Here is a 22,407-nt window from a genome sequence, read left to right as displayed (position 1 = left end):
TGACCTGAGCTGAAGGCAGCTGCTTAACTGACTGAGTTTTCTGAAAACAAAAAACAAAAAACAAAAAAAATACCTGTGCCAATGGCACTATAGTGAATTCTAATATTTAGTAATAACTTATTACATGCCATCTTGATTCTAGAAGCCCCTGCTCTTAGTTAGGTAGAGTCTATAATATTTTCTTTACATCAGACTTGGCACCATAGCCACAAACAGCCATCTGTGACACTTCAGTGACAAACATGGAAAGAATGCCCCATCTTTAATCAGTCACAATCACAGCCTTGGATGATAGCCCCAACAATAACATCATTATCAGTCACGAAGGACAAGCTGTCTATAATCACAACTAACTACAAAATTTATAATTTTTTGAAGACATGTTTTAAAATACTAATTTCTAAATTGAGGTTATGATGAAGAATTAAGTGTAAATATCCTCTCATTATAATAGCTTTCATACATAATATTTAAATGCCACATCCAAAACGCTCTCACATTTGTAATTTTATTTTGTCTTTCTGATAACCTTATGTTAAGTTGAGCAAATAGTAGTATTTTCTGTTTTATGTATCAGAAAAGTAAGGATCAGAGAAATTTAGTGACTTGCTTAAGGCTATATGTTACAAAAGTAGCAGAGATGAATGGTAACCCTGAAACAAAATCTCACATACTTTTCTTCTCTACCAAACAGTTCACCAGATGTTGAGATACTGAGCCTTTTGTTTTTCTTCCGTTTTGGGTCCAACATTCATTCTTCGAATTGTGCAAAAGAATCACCTGATGCCCTTGAATAGAATACAGATTCCTAGGGCTCCTAGGCGAAGTCTGCGTGTGGTGGTGTTTGTGGGGTGCTGCATCCTTAGCATCTCACATAATTCGATTGAGATCGACTTGTAGAATGAAACTAAAACCACCCAAATGAGAACAAGCGGACACTATTCAGCTCTTGCAATAGTAACAGAGTCAGCCACCATCACTTGCCTTTGGCAGAGGCTCAAAGGCAGACAGGAAGATTGGGAAAGCTTTATAAAACTGAAAAAAGGGGAAGGTTTCAGGTATGTTCTGATTGGAAGTTGTTGGTCTGGGAAAGCTGGAGGCAGACTACTAGAAATAAGGGGGATTTTATGTGATTGGTTTGCGGAACACACAGGCTTTCCCTGATGGGTCCAGAATTGGAAGTCCAGCAAAAACAGGGAAGTTGGCAGTCCTTGAGGATGTCCTGACTGTTCTGCTCTGGCTACAGAAGTTATGGTGTCGCTTCCGGGGGTTCTTCTGTGGTTCAGAGTTCTGTGTTCACATATAGTTTGGCCATTGCCCTCTCACACCATACTCTGAAACACACTGGGCCTCTAGTGTTCATTTCATCCTGGTCTCTTTCCTCCCCTGACGTGGCTGGACTGTAAGCTCCATAAGATCTCTAGGTACCAATGCCTAGCCCTATCAGACCCTCAATAAAAACTTGCAAATGAATGGATGAATGATAAATGACAAGATTTGAAACTGGCTTTTGCTGGAAGAAAATGAACCTTCTGGTGTAGCACATGGACATCTTTGACGGGACCTGCTGTCACCAGGAAGAAAGGACCGGAGGCTGATTCTTCCAGCTACTCTACTCTAAATACCTTAACCTGAATCCTTCCCCTTAGCTGCTCTCCGTTTTTCTGAAAGCTTCCAGGTTAGTGTGCAAAACAGCCCCAGGGACTCGCTCCTGAGTGCTCCGCTGGCGAGCGGGATAGGGTTCGTGGAAAAGCGGCAGCTACTTCTGGCATTCTGAAGGCATCTTCCACCCCAGACCTTCCAGGTTTGCGGCGTTCTCTCCACGCGGTCCTCTCCATCTCTCCCTCTAGGGCCTGGGCTGGTGAGAGCACCGAAGGAAGGGGGAAGGGATACAGTCCCCCCTCAGCTCCCATATGTGGTCTTAACTCAGGACTTACTGAGTTGGTGTAGACGGAAAACGCTCGGGGGTGTGTGCTGTGTGGAACACAGACCCAAGGAGAGAGGGGAAAGCTAGTCGCGCAAGCCCTGTCCTCAGGGCAGCCTTCCCACCTGCTGCTGGGAGGAACCGCCGGGAAGGGGCCGCAGCCGCGTGCCCGCCGACACCTCCCCCCCCGCCGCCCCACCCCTGCTCGCAGCGCGGTGCCGCCACCCGGGAGTTCCCGCGAGTGGCCCCGCGCCCAGGCCGCGCGGGGGGCCGTTCGGTTGGAGGCGGGGAGCAGCCGGGGCACCAAAATAGGAGCCGCTTGTGGGCTGGAGCTGCACTAGCAGGCACCCTCCGCCGCGCCTCTTCCAAAGATGGTCAGAGGGTCCGGAGGCGCCCCCGCCCTCGCTCGCCGCTAGCCCGTGGGCCAGCACCGCGTCCCGGAGCCGCCGCCGGAGGTAGGTGTCCCGCGGCCCCGCCGCCCGGGGCCAGCCGTAAGGGAGCCGGCGGGGCCGGGCGCGGGAGAACGAGGCCGCGCCGCCTCCCGAGCCCGCCGGCCGCAGAGGCGCGGAGACAATGGCCGCGCGGGCGCTGGGCTGGGTCGAGCGCGGGGCCGCCCGCTGTGCCCTCCCCACACACGTGCGGCGTCCCGGGGCAGAGGGACGCGGGCACCCGGCCCGGCCGGCTGCGCGCGGCGCCCTCGAGTCGAGTCCCCGCGCCAGGCCCGGGGCGGGGCGGTCTCCCGGCGGGAACGCGGGCCCGGGGCCCAGGCTCGGGGCGCGCGGAAACCCCTGCGGCTGCGGCGGGGGAGGGGGCGCGGGGATGGCGGGGATGGCGGGGCGTGGAGGGGCCGTGGAGGGGCCGCGGCCCGGCCGCTTTCTTTTCTCTCGTTTCTCAAGCAGAAAGGTACAGGGTTTCCCTTTTCCGAGATTTCTTCTTTTTCAATTCTATTTCGATCCTCCCTTTTTTGGCAGCTCGATGCGACTTGCAAGGGAGATGGAGCTAGTGAAAAAAGGTTGCATTGGGGCCGAGCAGAGACGGCCAAAGTCCGGTCTCTAGTGGGGCGACCCCTCGGACAGTTGGTTTGCCAAGCGGGGTCCTCTCGGACAGCCAGTTCGGGTCCGATTGCGGAGACTGGGCGAATGGGGTAGCAAATCAGTATTTCTAATTTAAAAGATTACTGAAAACCCCGGGGGCCTCGTTTCAGGCTCCAAGCTACCCCGAATTTAAATTGACCATCACATAAACTATGAAATAGTCTATCCACATTTTGCGTTTCTTACTTAGAATGCTGAACTTAATCTAGGTTTGGAGTATGTACGATGCTAATCAATCATCGCAAGCCTTGGCGTCCTTAGCTTTTGATTATTTGCCGTAATCTGCAAAATTGAAAACCCGTTTACTTCATGTTTATTGCAGCCATGGCTCTAAAAGGACAAGAAGATTATATTTACCTTTTCAAGGATACAGCGCATCCAGTCGATTTTCTGGATGCATTCAGAACATTCTACTTGGATGGATTATTTACTGATATTACCCTTCAGTGTCCTTCAGGCATAATCTTCCATTGTCACCGAGCTGTTTTAGCTGCTTGCAGCAATTATTTTAAGGCAATGTTTACAGCTGATATGAAAGAAAAATTTAAAAATAAAATAAAAATCTCTGGCATCCACCATGATATTTTGGAAGGCCTTGTGAATTATGCATACACTTCCCAGATTGAAATAACTAAAAGAAACGTTCAAAGCCTCCTTGAAGCAGCAGATCTGCTACAGTTCCTTTCGGTAAAGAAAGCTTGTGAGCAGTTTTTGGTAAGGCACTTGGATATTGATAATTGTATTGGAATGCACTCCTTTGCAGAATTTCACATGTGTCCAGAACTAGAGAAGGAATCTCGAAGAATTCTCTGTTCAAGGTTTAAGGAAGTGTGGCAGCAAGAAGAATTTCTGGAAATCAGCCTTGAAAAATTTCTCTTTATATTGTCCAGAAAGAATCTCAGTGTTTGGAAAGAAGAAGCTATCATAGAGCCTGTTATTAAGTGGACTGCTCATGATGTGGAAAATCGAATTGAATGCCTGTATAATTTACTAAGCTATGTAAACATAGATATAGATCCAGTGTATTTAAAAACAGCTTTAGGTCTTCAAAGAAGCTGCCTACTAACTGAAAATAAGATACGATCTCTAATATACAATGCTCTGAATCCCCTGCATAAAGAGATTTCCCAGAGGTCCACAGCCACAATGTACATCATTGGAGGTTATTACTGGCATCCTTTATCAGAGGTTCACATATGGGATCCTCTGACAAATGTTTGGATTCAGGGAGCGGAAATACCAGACTATACTAGGGAGAGCTATGGTGTTACATGTTTGGGACCCAACATTTATGTAACTGGGGGTTATAGAACGGATAACATAGAAGCTCTTGACACAGTGTGGATCTATAACAGTGAAAGTGATGAATGGACAGAAGGTTTGCCTATGCTCAATGCCAGGTACTACCACTGTGCCGTCACCTTGGGTGGCTGCGTCTACGCTTTAGGCGGTTACAGGAAAGGGGCTCCTGCAGAAGAGGCCGAGTTCTATGATCCATTAAAAGAGAAATGGATTCCTATTGCAAACATGATTAAAGGTAAGTCCAGATTATATTTACTCTCTAATTTTCTAGATGTTTGAGGTTAGGCCAGTGGTCTAAATTCTCCTGCAGAGAACTTTAAAAAGAATGCATCACTTTGGAATGCTATCTAGGAACTATAATAGATTATACAAATAATAGTGGACAGAATGTTCCAAGTAGAAGCACAGTAGAGCAGTCCCCAACTTGTCTGAGGTTATGTGATTAGAGCATGTTCCTCAGACTAGAAAAATATCATTTATATAAGAAAACAGTATACTTCATCCCACTTACTCTACAGCCTGTTTCAAGTTTAGCTCTTGCTTCAGGTCCTTAGAATTTATATTTAAGTCAAAGGCTAAATGAAAAGAGAAAGTTGGGTGGTTTTATTAGTTCTTATTTATTTATTTATGCTCTTGAAATTGAACCCTTTTCAGTTCTGCTTTTAAATATTCAGTCTTTTCCCTCCCATTATCTGATCATCTCTCTTTTAAAAGGTCTTTCATTAAAACTTTGAAAGTGTAACAAATTACATTCTCTAAAAAAGTAGAGACAGATAGCCCCTGCTTTTTGAGATTCAAGTCTTTCTTCCTAAGGTGAAAGATAGGGGCAGATCCCATGCCCTCCCTCCTGTGGTCTACACCGCCAGGCACACTATTGGGTTTCAATGTCTGTCTGATAAACACTCTGTTTTCTGCTGTGTTCAGTACTTGATTAGCCTTGCTCTCCTTCCCTCCCACTGGCAAAAAAGTTAAACTGGAATCTTACTTAATTACATTTATTCATTTGTGCTGGGGAGTTGCACAAAAACAACTGGTAGGTTGTTTCTAAATTTGCGTCATTTTATTCCAAATGTTCCTTCCCAGGCCTTTCTGTTTCTGTTTTAATACTACTGAGGGTGTGGGAATCTGACCTGGTCTGGGAATCTGACCTGGTGTGGTCGTTGGATGACAGGCAGGAAGCCCGAGAGGCAGAACGGTCTTGTGATCAGGCACATTGCTCCTGAAGCCAAACTGCTTGAGTCCAAATCCTGACTTTCCATTTCCTTGCTAGTGTGCTCAGGCAAATTGTTTCATCTCCCCGTGCCCCAGTTTTATTGTCTGTACAATGGGGGAGACAACATTATGAAGCTCAGGGCTTTGAGAGGATTAAGTGAATTTATGCATGTGAGGTGTGTAGAACAGGGTCTGGAGCAGGGGAAGCACACAGTGTCAGGAGTTGTTGTGGGTGTTAATTGTCACTATTTGTTGTTCATTATTGTCATAATGAAGGCCCTTATAAAAAAACCACGTCAACTTTGACAGAGCAAAATTTTCTTTCATAGGAAATCATGTCTGCTCTCCTGCATGCATGAAGGTTCAGTAGTGGTTGGTAGAGGGGGACAAGGGGGGGTTAGAGCCCCCCCTGCTGCTGCCATTCCTGTTTTGGACTCTGCCTCAGCTTAACTGCCCATTCCTGGTCTCATCCCCAGGATGGTCTTCAGCGTCCTCCTGACTCCTTTCCTACTAAAGAAACAAGGAAGGTTCAAATATTGTAGCGGCTGTTGTCAACCTGGATACATTTCTGCCTCTCTTTCTTGATGACGAGATACTGGTTGCCATGGTTTCATAGTTCAGAGCATATTTTCATGAGGAGGAAAGTTGGTTACTTTATTGCGATCTTTAAACATCATATTTGAAACACACTTGCTGAAAAGAAATGCTTCCGTGGTGGGTCCACTGTTAAAGAAAGCCTTGTGTGTTCTTGCCTTCACCTTGAGTGGAATGGGAGACCCTCATATGCCGAAGTACCTCCCCCCCGCCCGCCCACACACACACCAGCTGGGTCTGAAATTCCAGTTTTAGTTACACTTTTACCTTGAAGTCTGATTCCTGGTTATATTCAATCATCCTTGGGAAGGGTAATCCTGTATCCGTTCTATCCAGCTTTGGACAGTGCTGGTTTTGAACTATAAGTTTCTCATTTTTCTGTTGCAAGGGTAACATTACTTTTCCCAGTTTGCTTCCTTTTGTAGTCATGACGTGAATGATCAGCTTCCTCTGGTAATCAGAACTTAAATTGTGTAGAGTCAAATTTCAAATTCATTTCCTTTTTTGGTTTAGGGATGTACAGAGAAGAAATAAATACTTGACTATTTAGGAGCTCCTGATTTCTTTTTTCTCCCTCATCATAGCTGCCCTGCGTATAAACTCACATTTATGCTGGAGTAGAAACGCACATTAAACTGCATCCAGCATGTGTCAACCAACAACTGTTGGTTGAAAGACTAAACTGATGTGTTCGACCAAAATGAGCCTCATCTTACTTCCTCTGAGCTTTTTTTTCTGCCGAACTCATTTCTTCCTCCCCATTTTCCTAGAGCATCAGCATTTCCCAATTTCCCGAACTTAGGACCTCACCATCAGTTTTGCTTGTTTCGGACACAGTCGGGCATCAAGGCTTATGTGTTTATCTGTCTCTCTTACCTCCATGCCCTTCCCTCCACACCCAAAACCCCTTCTAAATTGGGCCCTCAATACTTCCCACCTGGGCCAATATCTGGATGTCTGACTCTTTTTGTCCTTCTGCTTCTGTAGTCTTTCTCTTCCTCTGTTTAAAAATCTTTAAAGTCTTGCTGAATGAAGTCTTCATAGTTGGGGACTAGGATCCTTTGCAGTGTGGCTTCCAACTTACTGTGTCAGCTTCAATTCCCATCTGGCAACTCCAGCTGGGTCACCTGCCTTTGCGTGTGCTGGCATCAAATGGGGATATGCGACATTGCCCACTGGGTCTTTGCACTTGCCTTTTCCACTTGCCTTTTCTCTCACCTCTACCTGCCAAAGTCCTACCTGCTGGGACCCAGGTCAAATTCTGCCACCTCCAGCCATCATTTCCCTGCTCAAAGCAGTGTCTCCAGGCTCTGAATGTTCACAGTGGTTCCGTACCCGGTGCTCTAAATATTTGGGTAAGTGTCTCACCCTCTTTTAGAAGAGTGCAAGGGGGGCGCCTGGGTGGTTCAGTGGGTTAAAGCCTCTGCTTTCGGCTCAGGTCATGATCCCAGCGTCCTGGGATCAGTCCCACATCAGGCTCTCTGCTCAGCAGGAAGCCTCCTTCTTCTCTCTCTGCCTGCCTCTCTGCCTACTTGTGATCTCTGTCTGTCAAATAAATAAATAGAATCTTTAAAAAAAAAAAAAAGAAGAAGAAGAAGAGTGCAAGGGACCTTTCGTATTCAGTCTTCCATCTCTCATAGCACTTAGCACAGGACCTGACATCTACTGTCAGTAGCAACAGAAACAATAATGAATTTAGCCCAAATATTCATCATGAAACACAACGATAGATCCATCTGAAGACATGATTTTGATTAACACACAGGCGTGGGAAATGCGACTGCCTGCGTCTTACACGAAGTTATCTATGTCATTGGCGGCCACTGTGGCTACAGAGGGAGCTGCACCTACGACAAGGTCCAGAGCTACAACTCAGATATCAATGAGTGGAGCCTCATCACCTCCAGTCCACATCCAGGTAATTAAATACTGTTCCAGGGAGCACATGTTGTAATACAGTTTAGACTATGAGGGACAGCTAAAAATGGCCTGGAAAAAGAAAATGCTAGACTTACAGCAGACTACCCATGGGTGTAATTAGAAGGCTCAGAATATTCATATGTCCATCTAACAGTAATCACAGGCTATTCTGATTAGATCACATCTACAAATACTTTCCCTGATGTTTTTATGAGACACATTTTAAGCCTGGGTGGTTAAAAATGGTAGCTTCTTTTTAAAATTTTCTTCACCTAGGTTCTTTTGTTGTGTTTCTTATTCCTCTGTTGAGTGCGTTCTTTCATGTATATGCATTATATGAAACAATTCTTGTAGACAGTTAAAAAGCACTACTCTGATACAAACGGCCAACAGACACATGAGAGAATGTTGAACATCACTTGGCATCAGGGAAATACAAATCAAAACCACAATGAGATACCCCCTCACGCCAGTCAGGAGGGTTGAAATTAACAAGTCAGAAAATGACAGATGTTGGCAAGGATGAAGAGAAAGGGGAACTGTCTTACACTGTTGGTGGGAATGTAAGCTGGTGCAGCCGGCCTGGAAAACAGTATGGAGGTTGCTCAAAAAGTTGAAAATAGAGCTACCCTATGACCCAGCAATCACACTACTGGGTATGTACCCTAAAGATACAAATGTAGTGATCCAAAGGGGCAGCTGTACCCCAATGTTTATAGCAGCAATGTCCACCATAGCCAAACTATGGAAATAGCCTAAATGTGCATTGACAGAGGAATGGATAAAGAAGATGTGGAATATATATATACACAATGAAATATTACTCAGCCATCAGAAAGGATGAATACTTACCATTTACATGGACATGGATGGAACTGGAGGGTATCGTGCTGAGCTAAATAAATCAATCAGAGGAAGACAGCCTATGGTTTCACTCAAAGTAGAATATAAGAAACAGCGCAGAGGACCACATGGGAAGGGAGGGAAAACTAAATGGGAAGTTATTGGAGAGGGAGAAAAACCATGAGAGACTCTTAACTATAGGAAACAAATGGAGTGTTGCTGGAGGGGAGGTGGGGGATGGGTAAATGGGGGATGGGCATTAAGGAGGGCATGTGAGGTGATGAGCACTGGATGTTACATGCAACTGATATATTATTAGATACTACATCTGAAACTAATGATGTACTATATGTTGGCTAATTGAATTTAAATTTTAAAAAGTCACCAAACTGTCAAAAAAAAAAAAAAAGCACTAGTCTGTCAAACAGTTGGGGGGAGTGACCATTGATTGTGTTCAACAGGAGGTGGTGTCTTCTTTTAAAGGCATGTTCTTTCTGGGTCTCGATAACTATTAAGCACCTTACTCCTGGGATGGGCAGAACCCTGTGTTAGCCTTACTTTAACAATCAGGAAGGTGACCTGTGGTCTGCCCGTAAGGAATGGCCAGCCTTCTGCCTACTGTGCCTTTGTTCTTTGACTTGTCTCTTTGTGAAGAGCTCTGAGAAGTATGAGCCATAGCCTGTTACAGTTATGGCATATGTTTGAGACTTTTCATTAGGAAAGATTTATATCACCATATCACTATACTACTTTGAATCATTTTCCATATAGCATAAGGCTTCTATCTCTGTGAGTCATTGGCGAGCATGGTTGAAATTCGCAAGCTTGAACCATCCGAGAGTGATAGTAACAGTTAACCTTCCTGAACACTTTCTACACGTCAGGTACTGACTAAACACTTTACACATAATATTACCTTAATTTATGTCTATAGCCCTGTGAATAGGTATTGTTTATACCCATTTTACATATTTAGAAATGGTGGCAAGAAAGGATAAGGTCACACAGTTTGGAAGTGGTGGACCAAGGTTCAGTTCAGCAGTCTGATGGCATACTCCATGCTACAGCGACTAAGCAGCCTCCCTCTCCTTAAGGGAGTGGAGCAGGCTGTCCTGCTCTGGACCAGTGCCGCTGGATCCACCCCAGCAACAGACCTTTCATCTCACGGTTCAGAGAAAGTCCTCTGCACCTGGGCTGGAGCTCCATAGGCCACAGGCTTTGCCTAACAAGAGACTTCAGCCACAGCCCGTCCTGGCTCTGAAGACATCATGGAACAGGCTGCCTTCTTCCTCCTAGTAGCCCAGATGTATTAGCTCAGACCCCCCACCACTTTCTGTTATGACCAATGAAGTTATAATGGAAAATAATAATACCAGCTCAAATTGAGCTGTAGCTAACATTTATTTAGTTAGTATGAGCCAGGCACTAACTATTCCAGTAATTTTTTTATGTCGTAATCTGTTTAAACCTTACAGCAATCCTGTGAGCTTTGCAGGTCACTGGGGCACAGAGACACTAAATAAATTTCCCAAGATCAGCTAGCTAGTGCTTGTTAGAGGTGAAGTTCAAATCCAGGCAATCTGGCGGGGAAGCCATGTTTTTAAGAACTGCTTCTTCCCCCTGTTAACCTTAACAGTTAGACATGACTTTGACATCTTTACAAAGAAAGTCCAGTATATGAAAAGTCATATTAACAAATTAGAGCGCAGTTATTTACATTACCAATTTAATATATATTTCATATAAGGGATCCTTCAAACATCTTATAACATATTTAAGCTACATGTACCTTGTTCACTGCTTGAACGGGAGTCTGAAAGGCAATGAGATGTAAGCCAAAGCATGAAAATCCATGGCCAACTAAAAAATAAATCAGAAATAAATACTAAATTTGACTATAAATCGATGGGAACATATAATAATGTTTGTTAAGTTTTGCTTTCCATTGGACTTTTTCCTGACATAATGCAAGAAACAAAGGTAGCAAGTTGGTACCCTGCCTGGTCTGTTCTTTTTGGCTTTCAGTGCTTAAGATATTTTTAACTGGCTTGCTACCAATATTTAAAATCTAGGAGATTTCAAAGAAAAGTCATGATTTCTGGCCTTTGGAAAAATTGTAGCAACCATGGACCACATTTCCTTCTGGCAGAGATCACTGGAGCCACGTAGTGGCTGCTCACTTTTAAATGGCACCTGCATGCTCCATTTCACTAGTCTCTTCCATTCTCATCCCGCCATAGACCTGGGGGACTGTGCTCTTGCTTCTCCTCCCCCTGGCCTGCTTCATTCAACTAGTCTGTTAGCTCCTTAGCCCCTGAAGGCATTTGGAGTTGCATCCTGTGAACTGTAGCAAGGTATGCTTCTTCTTCATCATGGGAGCACCTCCCCAGGAATGTACAGTGCCAGTCTTGAGCCTTCCTTACAGATACATAGCTTAGACTACAAAGAAATCATGACTACCGTTATTTTTCAAGGGTAATACAAGTGTTATCTTTTTTTCTTGATACCTTTAAGGGTGGTACTTTTGGATAGTTAAAAACCAAGGGACTCTAATTTCATTAAATGCAAGGTAATATTTATTGAGACCTTACCTTGGGAAAGATACCATTCTCGTTATTCTGTAAGACACAAAGATGATTAAGGGCTTGTCTCTACTGCTACAGAAACCCAGAATCTAGTAGCAAATATACATACATAACAGGAATACAAGGCAGGTATACAAGTAAGTGCTCTTGAAATTAAGGGTAGAAAGAGCTTGAGTCTAATTTAAGGGAAATCTGGAAATCTTAGAATTCCAGGAGTATGTTGTTATGAGTTAGGCCTTAAAGAATGGCTATAATTAAGGTATTTTTTGAAGAAGTGTTTTCTGGCAGAAGGGAGCCAGTGGTGGGAAGCAGGAAGGCAAGTTCCAGGTTTATTTGGGGACTCGGGAGTGGATGTGTATGATGAGATGTGAGAGGGTAGAATGAGAGATTGGATGGGAGAGTTCGGTTGAAGAGCATTTCCCAGAGGGCTTCCAATGGCAGTCAGGAGAAGTTTAAAAATGGAGAACTACTAAAGCTCTTGAGTCTTTTAGAATAGATTAGGAGAAAGACAGCAGGGAAATCTGTTAAAATTGTCATAATACACCAGGTGAGATATGCTGAAAGCCTGAAAGCGGTAGGAGGTGAAAACGGGTAGATGTGAGAAATGTTACGCATTCAACATGAGAGAGTTGAGAGCCGAGTTGGAGCTCAGTTTTATAGTTAAGTATGGAGGACTGGTTGGATCACCCACGAGAGCTGTCCATCAGGGCTTGGGAAGTACGGGTCTGCAGCTCAGGAGGAAGAGTGGGGCCAAATTTAGAGATCAAGGTGTCCTTTGCTTGGAGGCTATCTATGACTGTGGGTGTAGAGATGGTTGAGGTGCATTGGGAGGGTAGGACTCAGAGTACAGCTATGCACAGTCTTGGGAAACGGCACTGTTTAAGGGATGAGCTGGGAAGGAAGAGTGTGGGAAGACCAGGGAAGAAGCAGAAAGTAGTAAAGGGATAAAGCCTATGGAGAGCTGCATCAAGTGGGAAGAGAGTTCTCTCCTGGCTCTGCCATTTATTCACATGGCTAGTCGTGGGCAGCGGCTTAAGCTCTTGGGTCTTACTTTCTAGTAAAGAAGTTAGATTAGATAAGCTTTACAGGTCTTTTCAATGTGAATAATCTTAGGAAAAAAGTCTAAATCATTTCAGTGGATATTGAATATCTGAAAATATTGTGGTTGTCTGTGAATCCCTGCATGGCTTTCTTCATATCACTCATGCAACCCTGAATACAGACTAGTGTGTGTTTATAGTGAATATTTATGTGTAAACTTCTTGAGCCATGACAGATGGTGCCATTCTTGTACTTAGTTTGAAATTGTTCATTCCTTCGTTTGCCCAACAAAGGTTTGCTGAGTATTTCCCGAATGTGACGTGTAGTGCTAGGAGCTCAATAAACAAGGCACAGTCCTTTGGGCTCAATAGCTTTGTAGAGTGACCAACAGGAAAAAAGCAGTTACACCTGTGGAAGAAGAAGTTTCCATCAACAATAACAGAAGGTTATGTTGATTTGGGTAACAGGAAAAAAACTATCAGGAAACACCTTATTTTATTTTTTTTTTTCTGTTCTTTAAAGTTTATTTATTTGAGTAATCTCCATACGGAACATGGGGCTTGAACTCACAACACTAAGAGTTGCATGCTCTTCCAACTGAGCCAACCAGGTGCCCCAGGAATCACCTTATTTTAAACATTTTTCCTGCTATAGGAAGATCAAGATATTTTTCTTAAGAACCACAAATTGAGGTTTTTTTGCTAAACTTTGAAATTTAAGAAAAGCCTAGTGAACTTGTTGAATCACACAAACTGATAAAATTTCTGAATTATTAATTTTCACAACCATTTAATAGAATCACTCATATAATTTACATAAACAATGTTTCACAAGTACCAAAACAAATTCTACAAAACTTCTGCATGTATAGTAACTGGAAACCCGGGTAAAATAAATGGGGCTTTACAAGGGTAGGAGAATTCTTGTTTTCCTCGCTGTCAGATACTTTGAGAACAACCAGTATGTGGACTCATCTTCTGAGATTTTTCCTTAGCCTTTGAAACCTAGATAGCAAGAACTTTACTGATAAGAATGTGCTTGCCTTCTTAAAGGAGAAATCACATTTTTTATTATACATTGTCTCTTTCTGAAGGGGGGCTTATAAGCTTTGTTTTTTCCCCCACAGAATAATGGGAGTGCACATTTGGGTGCAGAGGGTACAAGTTCCAATTCATTCATTGATCCAACAAACTTTAATGAGTCCTTACAAGGTTCCAGACACTTGCCATTCCCCAACAGGGATGGAATAGTGGGCAGGATGCAGGTCCTACACTGTCGGAGGGGAGATGGACAGTCACCAAGAAACGTCAGACAGTGAAAAGTGTTGTGGAGAATATGAAAGAGGGTGAGGTGGAGGGGATGCCTGCCTGGCCACGTCAGGCTGGGTGGTTAGGGGAGGGCGCTCTGAGGAGATGACCGTAAGATGAGACCTGGATGACAAGAAGGGGGCGGTTGTGTCAAGTCCTGGGAGCAGAAGTTTCTAGGCAGGAGGAAGCCCTCAGCAATAGCAAGCTGAGTCTTCATTTATTTGCCATAATGTTTGGGCCCCTGACAAGTCCTGCTCCTTCTCCCGGCCTGCAGCTAGGGGTGTTTAAGTGTAATCCTATGGTTGGTATTCCCGGAGAATGAACTCACAGGTTAGTCATGGTGCTGGAAATGGGGGCAAGGAAGAAGCACAGCTGGGACCAGGGTGAGGCAAGAGCGATGCCAGAGGCACAGAGTCCGAGTCCATCTCAGAGAATGAGAGCAGCAGCCTTGCATTTGGTACCTCAGACGCCTCGCCTGCCTCGCCTGCGTCACCTGAGGGACAGTGCTGGGAAGGGAGAGGAAGTGAGGTTCCAGAAGAGCTGGGTGCCTTGATTGCCTGTGGGAGGCAGGGGGCGGAGGGAGAGGGATAAATAATATGGGAAAAATTAAAACAGCCCAGAAGGCTGACCCACCTCCTCCCAACTCCAGAGGCAGACTCCCAGCCTGGGATCCAGACCCCACACAGCAGCTGTCTGCCTTTGAGCTGCTTTTGGTCTCTTAGGATCATAGACTCTAGATCTCCACTAATCTGGTTTTGTCTTTTTTGAGCAGCAGTGTGAGAGAGGCAAGCCAGGTCCTCCGTCCTGCCCCCGGCGCTGCAGACGCTACAGAGTGCCTGCCCCTGGTTGTAGGGGGTGGCCACTAAGACCTGAAGGAGCCTACACCAGTTCCCTCAGACGTCTTCACGTCAGAACGTCAGGGGGTCTCCACAACTTGTACCCAGAGTGTAGAATAAAAGGTGTCTGTGCTGGGTAGAGGTCTGAGGAGGACTTCCTCCCTGGCACCCTGTAAAGCCAGAGGAGGGACCACCTGAGAGAGAATGGCAGGGCGAGGCAGTCTGAATCGGGTGATAGGGGATGGATTTTAAGGCTCAGTGTTGTGGTAGAGGAATCAGAATGTCAAGACGACTCGATTTTTGTATGCCGCATTGTAAGGGATTCTTACATCACCAGCCTAAGGGATCTCTGTTTGTTATCCTAATAAAATTTTGCTTTTTCTCTTTTTAATAGAATATGGATTGTGTTCAGTTCCATTTGAAAATAAGCTCTATCTAGTTGGCGGACAGACTACAATCACGGAATGCTATGACCCTGAACAAAATGAATGGAGAGAAATAGCTCCCATGATGGAAAGGAGGATGGAGTGTGGTGCCGTCATCATGAATGGATGTATTTATGTCACTGGGGGATATTCCTACTCGAAAGGAACGTATCTTCAGAGCATTGAGAAATATGATCCAGATCTTAATAAGTGGGAAATAGTGGGCAATCTTCCAAGCGCCATGCGGTCCCATGGATGTGTTTGTGTGTATAATGTCTGATTGAATCCATAGAAGTGGACCCAGTAATCACTGTTTTCGGGTGTAATAAAAGAGACAGAGAAAGACAGAATTTGGGATTTGGAGTCCCTTACTTATCGTTGTGGCCTGACACATAATGGGTGAATTCCCATGTCTAACCCCAACTCTTCACCTTAACGCAGTGATTAATGGAAAAATCCTATGTGTATTTACATTTGAATCAGTAGGGTTAACACCCTATAATCTCTGCTTTTCAAGGTAATATGGAATTTTGGACACTTGGCAAAAAGTGAAAAACCTTTGTAGTGAATTATTCTCCTGGTAGCATCAACACTGGGTGCAGGTCAGAATCATTCTTTGGAATGAAATGTCTCTTCTGACCCTGTAATGTACTAGTGTATATTAAGGTTCCATTTAGCTAGCAAGGAATTTGAAATTTTAAGGAGGGACTCTTCTCTACCTCTACAAAATCAACACTTTAAAATAGCATTTTTCCATGGTTAGATGTGTTTAGAATGTGGACTTATTTTAAGTCTTTTTTTCTTTGTAGTGTGTATAATTTATTGTTCTTTATTTGCTGACTGCCTGAGGTATACAAGATACTGTGCAAAAGATTATTACTGTTCAGAGTTTACAAACTAAATTTTAAAGAATAGCAAATCTGAACATTTGCAGAGAAAATAGTTAAATATTTGCTAATGCTAAGAGCTATTTTTAATTTTCCGCCTTGATGTAAATTGCTAGTTTAGGTGTCTTTAGTTCAAGCATGTTAGAAAAATCCTCTTTATTCATAAGTGTAGATACATTACTGCATACAAAATTGACTTTTAGAGCCAGAAGGCATGTAGAACAGTTGTGATGTAATAGAAAATACATTGATGAGAAGAAATTTGCATTCATTTCCCAGCTGTGCCACTAACTAGATTTTTTTGTGACTTGAATTGAGTCACAGTCACTTAACCTCTCCCTGATTAGAGCTTCATGACCCATGGACTTTGGGCCACAGATGTGCCTCCATGTGGGTTCCCATAACCCCTGGGGCAGCTAGAGGTAGCCTGGGTGGCTGGAGCTTCTGAGCAGAAACACCTTTGTCCACTTTCCCCAGTGTGCCTGCAGTATTACTTTCTGTGTGTGCCAAAACTTGATAAAAGTTGGGAAGCACTGCTTAAGTTAGCTGAAGTTTTAGTGATCTGATAGACCATCTCTCCACACTCTTCATTTTCTTAAAGACACAGTAATTATTTTTTAACTTAAAACATGAAAGTTGAAAACTACCTAATTCTTCTGATTTTTTTTTTTTTTTTTTAAGAAAGGGACTGTTCAATGCATTCATTTCAGGTGGCATTTTAAATAGGTGCAACCTTTTGGGAATGCAATATGGTACCACGTAGAAGGAGCCCAAAAAAGGGCCATATCTCTACCCCATAAATTCTACTCCTAGATTTGTAACATAAAGAATAATATAAAAACAAAACAAAGGGAAATGCATGAGGATGTTTATGTCTGCATTATTTATAATAGCAAAAAAAAATTGAAAATAGTCTATGTGTCAAAGAAGAAAGCGGACTGATAAAATAATGAAGTATCATACTGCCATTAAAATAATTATTTGGAAGACTGTAAAAACATGGTTGTGTCTGTCGGTAAGTCAAATAAGCACCATAGAAAAGAGTATGCGTACTATGATTGTGACTTCGTAAAATCTTTTTGCATGTGGAAGGTAATAAGCAAAACAAATCCTTTGTGTTAGTGTAGGGGGATGTGGAATGATTTTTAATTTATTTAAATGGTTTTCTTTTTTTTTCTTTTTTTTTTTTTTAATGGTTTTCTTTAATATTTGTGTTTTCAATAAAAATAAGTAAATCACTGAATATGTGGTAAAACTGCTTGAATTTGGCCTGAGTGAGTCAAAGGACAGAGTTAGTGAAACCGTTGATTATAGACGATTTCAATCTATAATTGGATTATAGACCCTTTTATTGCTTTTAAGGACACATAGCAATTAATGCTGGGCCAGTCATATGATGTCCAGTAGTGTTTTAGAGATCTGTTTTATGGAATAGATGAAAAGAGTTGCAATCACCTTCCTCTGCTTTTAGCTTACCTAGGTCCTATAGAATCCTGACTGGAGTCCAGCCTCTGGGAATTCTTCCCTATGGCTCAGGCCCAGTAAAACTCCCATTGTCACATTTTAAGGATTTATCATTATATATGTGAAGTATATACAATTTTGAGTTCATGGATCATATCTTTTTAGTTTTTTTCAAGTCCTAGCATTTCATTTGTCTCTCCAGTGTACTTTTTAAAGAAAGGTGATGGTATTGGTTATTTTTACAAAAAAAGCATTCCTCAGTTTGCGGCCTGAGGTATTTAATTTATTGTGCCTATTTTCTGTAAAATTCTGTTCTTGCTATTGCTCTGTACACACAAGAAAGTGTTAGGGAAGGGAAGGTAAACACTTCTATCAGCATTATCCCAAGTTCCAAATCATTGTAGTATGAGTGAAAAATATTTTACTATAATTAAATGCAAAGCATGGCTTTGGAAGGGCCAGCACTATTTTGCAAAATAATTAAAACTGTGGAGATGATTTTAAGTATGACTGAATTAAGAGAACTCTAAGTATCCAAATTTTAAAGTTACTGTTTCTCAAGGTGCCTGGGGGTGAGGGGGAGCTCAGTCAGTTAAGCATCTGACTCCTGAGTTCTGCTCAGGTCAGGATCTGAGATGTGAGATGGAGACCTGTGTGGGGCTCCACGCTGGTTGTGCGGCCTGCTTACGATTCTCTCTCTCTCCCTCTGTTCCTCACCCCCACCCACCTCTTTAAATAAATAAATAAACAAGTTAGCAGTTTCTCACAAGTCATATTTTTAGTTTTGAGCTGCAACTGAAATAGGGTCAGCATCTGGAGAACTGGCTTAAGGTAGTACGTTAGCCTCCGTTTTCACATTCATGTAAATATATGCTTGTGTTAAAGACTGAATGTTTGTGTCCCGCCAAATGCCTAGGCTGAAGCCCTTATCCCCAGTGTGACTGTAGAGGTAGGAAGTACCTCTTCTGGAAGCAATTCAGCATGTAAGGATACGGCGCTGATCAGACAGGCTTAGCGTCCTTGTAAAAGACACCAGAGAGCTTTCTCTCTCCCTGCCGGTGTGACACCACGGTGAGAAAGCAGCATCCGCAGGCCAGAAGGAGAGCTCTTACCAGAACTGGGTCTCGTCTCGGACTTCCAGCCTCCAGAACTGTCAGCAAACTTTCTGTTGTTTGAGTCGCCCAGTCTGTGATGTTTGGTTGTGGAAGCTGAGCTGCCTCACACAGCCCACACAAGCAGTAGTGCTTTACGTGCTGTGGTGTGGGAGCCGAAGCAGCCAGGTGTAGACGGTCTGTTCCCTAGACAATCCCGGCCTTTCCCACCCCTCCCACACAAAGTGACCAGAAACACCTGTTTTATTAGTCTGAAAATGTTTGAAACTCTATAAAGACAGCTTCATTTTTCTTAGGTGCTAGTAGACGTAGCTAGCTAGGGGTTTCTGTCTGCCTAGTTCTTGCCAAGACTGTGTCTACTGATGCCCTAACTACCGCCCCCTACAGGGACACCTATGCATTTTGAAATCGTGAGTCATAAACTGTTAACTCTTATTTTATTTTATATTATTTGATTTGATTTATTTTTAGAGAGCACAAGCAGGGAGTGGGGGAGGGTGAGGGAGAGGAGAGAGAAAATCTCAAACAGGCTCCACGCTCAGTGCAGAGCCCAACGAGGGGCTTGATCTCAGGACCAGGAGATCACAAGAGTGGGAGGCTTAACTGACAGTCACCCGGGTGCCGCCCTAGCTTTCTTTTCTTTTAAGATTTTATTTATTTATTTGACAGACAGAGATCACAAGTAGGCAGAGAGGCAGGCAGAGAGAGAAAGCAGGTCCCTGCTGAGCAGAGAGCCCAATGTGGGGCTCAATCCCAGGACTCTGGGATCGCTACCTGAGCTGAAGGCAGAGGCTTAACCACTGAGCCACTCAGGTGCCTCCGCCTTAGCTTTCTGATTTAAGATGTAATATTCTCTTTGGGGCTTCACTGGAGTGGTATTGAGTGACTTGCTCAAACCATCAGTGAATATTCTATATTCCAATAAGCCACAATTTAGGGTGTTCTCTGCTGGCTTAGGAAGAATCAATGTAAATTGTGTTCTGTTGTATACATAAGATTACCAATATTTCAACTTTTACCTTTGAAATTCAAACCATACCACAAGCTCTTACCTCTGTGTACCTGCAAGTGCCTCTCTTACACAGGTTCTCACAGGGGAATGTGAAATGCCAGAGCTGTGGACTTCAGCCTTGATAGGGAGAGATGGAGCCAGTTGTTCCCTAGCACACCTTGCCTCCCAAAAAACCCACATGCCTTACCACTTTTGCTCACCAACGTAAGACTGGGCTCATGGGATCTGGGAACATTCTTAACAATGCCTGCCTGACACCGAAACTTGTTAACTACATCTTTCCGTATACACGCAGATGGAGACACAAGGATGGCACTTGGGTTTCCCAGATACATACTTCTGCAGCCCTCTTCTACCCTTTAGCTCTTTCTCCTCCCACCTTCCTCATTAAGGAAATGAGACAAGCCTTCTCCCGGACAAGGGAGTATGGGACCTTGAGCATAGGCAGGCAGGGAGATAAGAGCTTCACTGGTTTCTGTATGATTTCTTAAACTTTTTTGTAAACTGTCAAATAGGATACAAATTCAGAAAGCCACATGAAACAAATGAACAGCTTAATGAGTTATAAAAAGGCGAACCCTCTTGTAACTGGCACCCGTCAGGACAGAGGACCGGCCAACCACTCCAGGGGCACATCCCGAACACAGCCTCCCACCCCTGCGAATAACCTCTGTTCTTACTGTGGTGATTATTTTCTTTCTTCCACTAGTATTAGCACCTGGATTTTTAGTTTCCTGTGGCTGTTATTAAATAATTGTCGGGGGGGGCACCTGGGTGGCTCAGTCAGTTAAGCGTCTGCCTTTGGCTTAGGTCATGATCCCAGGGTCCTGGATCAAGCCCTGTGTTGGGCTCCCTGCTTGGGGGGAGACTACTTCTCCCTCTCCCTCTGCCTGCCACTCCCACTGCTGTGTTCCTCTGTAGAATAAATAAATAAATAAATAAATAAATACAATCTTAAAAAAAAAGGCACAGTTGCAATTGTCTCCTTTTGATGTTAGCAACCACAGACACTGTGATGAGGAAACCGCTATTTGGAGTTGCTGCTAGGCATTTCTTGGTATGACAACCCTGCTTACACCCAGAGTCTGGATATTTGTTTCTGGAATTTTATTTTTTTATTGAGGTATAATTGACATACAGTATCCTATTAGTTTCAGGTGTATATCATAGATGATTTCATATTTTTATACATCAGGAAATGATCCTACAAGAAATCTGGTCACCATCTGTCACTCTATAAAGTGATTACAGTATTATTATGTTCCCTATACTGTACCGTACATGCCAGAGTTTGGATATTTCGATGAAGACCTGAGCTGAGGATCCCCATCCAGGTTCCTGCTTTGCTTTCTCTTGGGTACTTTTTAAAATAAACATGTAGAGTGGAGCCTGGAAAAAGTTAGTGGCTTCTGCCCCAACCACCTTATAAGTAATAAGTGCTTGCTACCCTGCTCTCTAGCTCCTGCTTGCTCCTGACCTGGGACAGAAAACTGCCTTTGCCCTGGCTTCTTGTGTGCCCCCTACTCCCCCAATTCTTGGTTTCTGACATTTGTAATAAATCATATGACTTTTCTTCCTTAATGTGAGTGTATGGAAACTATGGCTTCATCAAAATGACCCTGGGGTTTTCACTTCCCCAAAGTGGGAGCTTTGATGCTGAGGAAGCTACCTGCTGATCCCTGTGTGGATGGCTTATGCCTTCTCCTTCAGCAGGACATAATCTGCATATTCTTGATTTAATACACCAGCTAAGGGCCCCCCTAACACAGATACACAATACCTAGATCTTTGATTCCTTAGAGTCTGCCAAATGGTGATTTCCAGTGCTATAATCTTTTCTACATTTACTAGTTTTCTTACCCAGAGGTACAGGAAAAGTAGGATAAATGCTTGATTCTTACCTTTATGTACCAGTTTGCTAAATAAACAGCATCCTTCAAAGGTGATTTATTAGATTTGGTTTCTTTAATCATTATGAACTTGTGGATTTAAACCTACTTGTCACTTTTCATTTTATTGTGATTACTCTTATTGAAGCTTGATTTATTCCATTCTTAAGCTGGTAGAAGGATCTACAGATTGTTTTCCAGTTCCTTTTGGCTGAGTCCCAATAGTTTTCCATAGTTTCTTTGCTGATTGGTAGGACAGCATACTCCTCGCTCATCTTGTATCTCTCTTGCCTCAAACCCGGAATCTGAGATTTCTCCAAGCATTCCTGGTTTCTTTTACTGAGAAATGGTATTTTAAGAAATGCTATTTCGGGATGCCTGGGTGGCTCAGTTGGTTGGACGACTGCCTTCGGCTCAGGTCATGATCCCGGAGTCCCAGGATCGAATCCCACATCGGGCTCCCAGCTCCACGGGGAGTCTGCTTCTCCCTCTGACCTTCTCCTCGCTCATGCTCTCTCTCACTGTCTCTCTCTCTCTCAAATAAATAAATAAATAAAATCTTTAAAAAAAAAAAAAAAAGAAATGATATTTCACTCAAAGCCTGGGTGCTAGCAATGTTTACTGCCAGTAGATTGTTCATTGTTTCTAGGTCTAAAGTTAAAATACATAACAACAATAACACAAAAGACAGGAGGGGGTAATTAGAGTTAAAATTTTGTAAGGTCTTAGCATTGTCAGGGAAGTGCTAAAAGCACTCTAGGGTGTTTACCCAACCTCTTCTATCCTAACATCTGTAGACCCCTTTTGCCACAGGAAGTGTCTGGTTCTCAGAGTCACCTGGGATACTAGAATTAGAATATCACACTATAGATCATTTGCTTTCTGCCACATCTTACACACACACACATACACACACTACTCAGAATAACAGTACTAATGTGCAGATGAGTATGCATTTTT

At 43.4% G+C, this 22,407-nt stretch overlaps 1 protein-coding gene across 1 annotated transcript; it reads left to right on the top strand.

Moving 5' to 3' along the window:
* Positions 1–568: 568 nt before the first annotated feature.
* Positions 569–18,078, top strand: KLHL23 (kelch like family member 23). The gene is made up of 4 exons (XM_045066754.1): positions 569–2,379; positions 3,341–4,555; positions 7,892–8,044; positions 15,053–18,078. Exons 2-4 carry the CDS (start codon positions 3,343–3,345, stop codon positions 15,361–15,363), a joined length of 1,677 nt encoding a protein of 558 aa, XP_044922689.1. The 5' UTR covers positions 569–2,379; positions 3,341–3,342; the 3' UTR covers positions 15,364–18,078.
* The last annotated feature ends 4,329 nt before the right edge of the window (positions 18,079–22,407 follow it).

The sequence above is a fragment of the Mustela putorius genome, unplaced genomic scaffold (genome assembly GCF_011764305.1).
Source record: "Mustela putorius furo isolate JIRA1106 unplaced genomic scaffold, ASM1176430v1.1 tig00003869_pilon_pilon_pilon, whole genome shotgun sequence".
NCBI classification, from domain to species: domain Eukaryota; kingdom Metazoa; phylum Chordata; class Mammalia; order Carnivora; family Mustelidae; genus Mustela; species Mustela putorius.
This window is presented reverse-complemented; position numbering and strand designations above follow the sequence as displayed.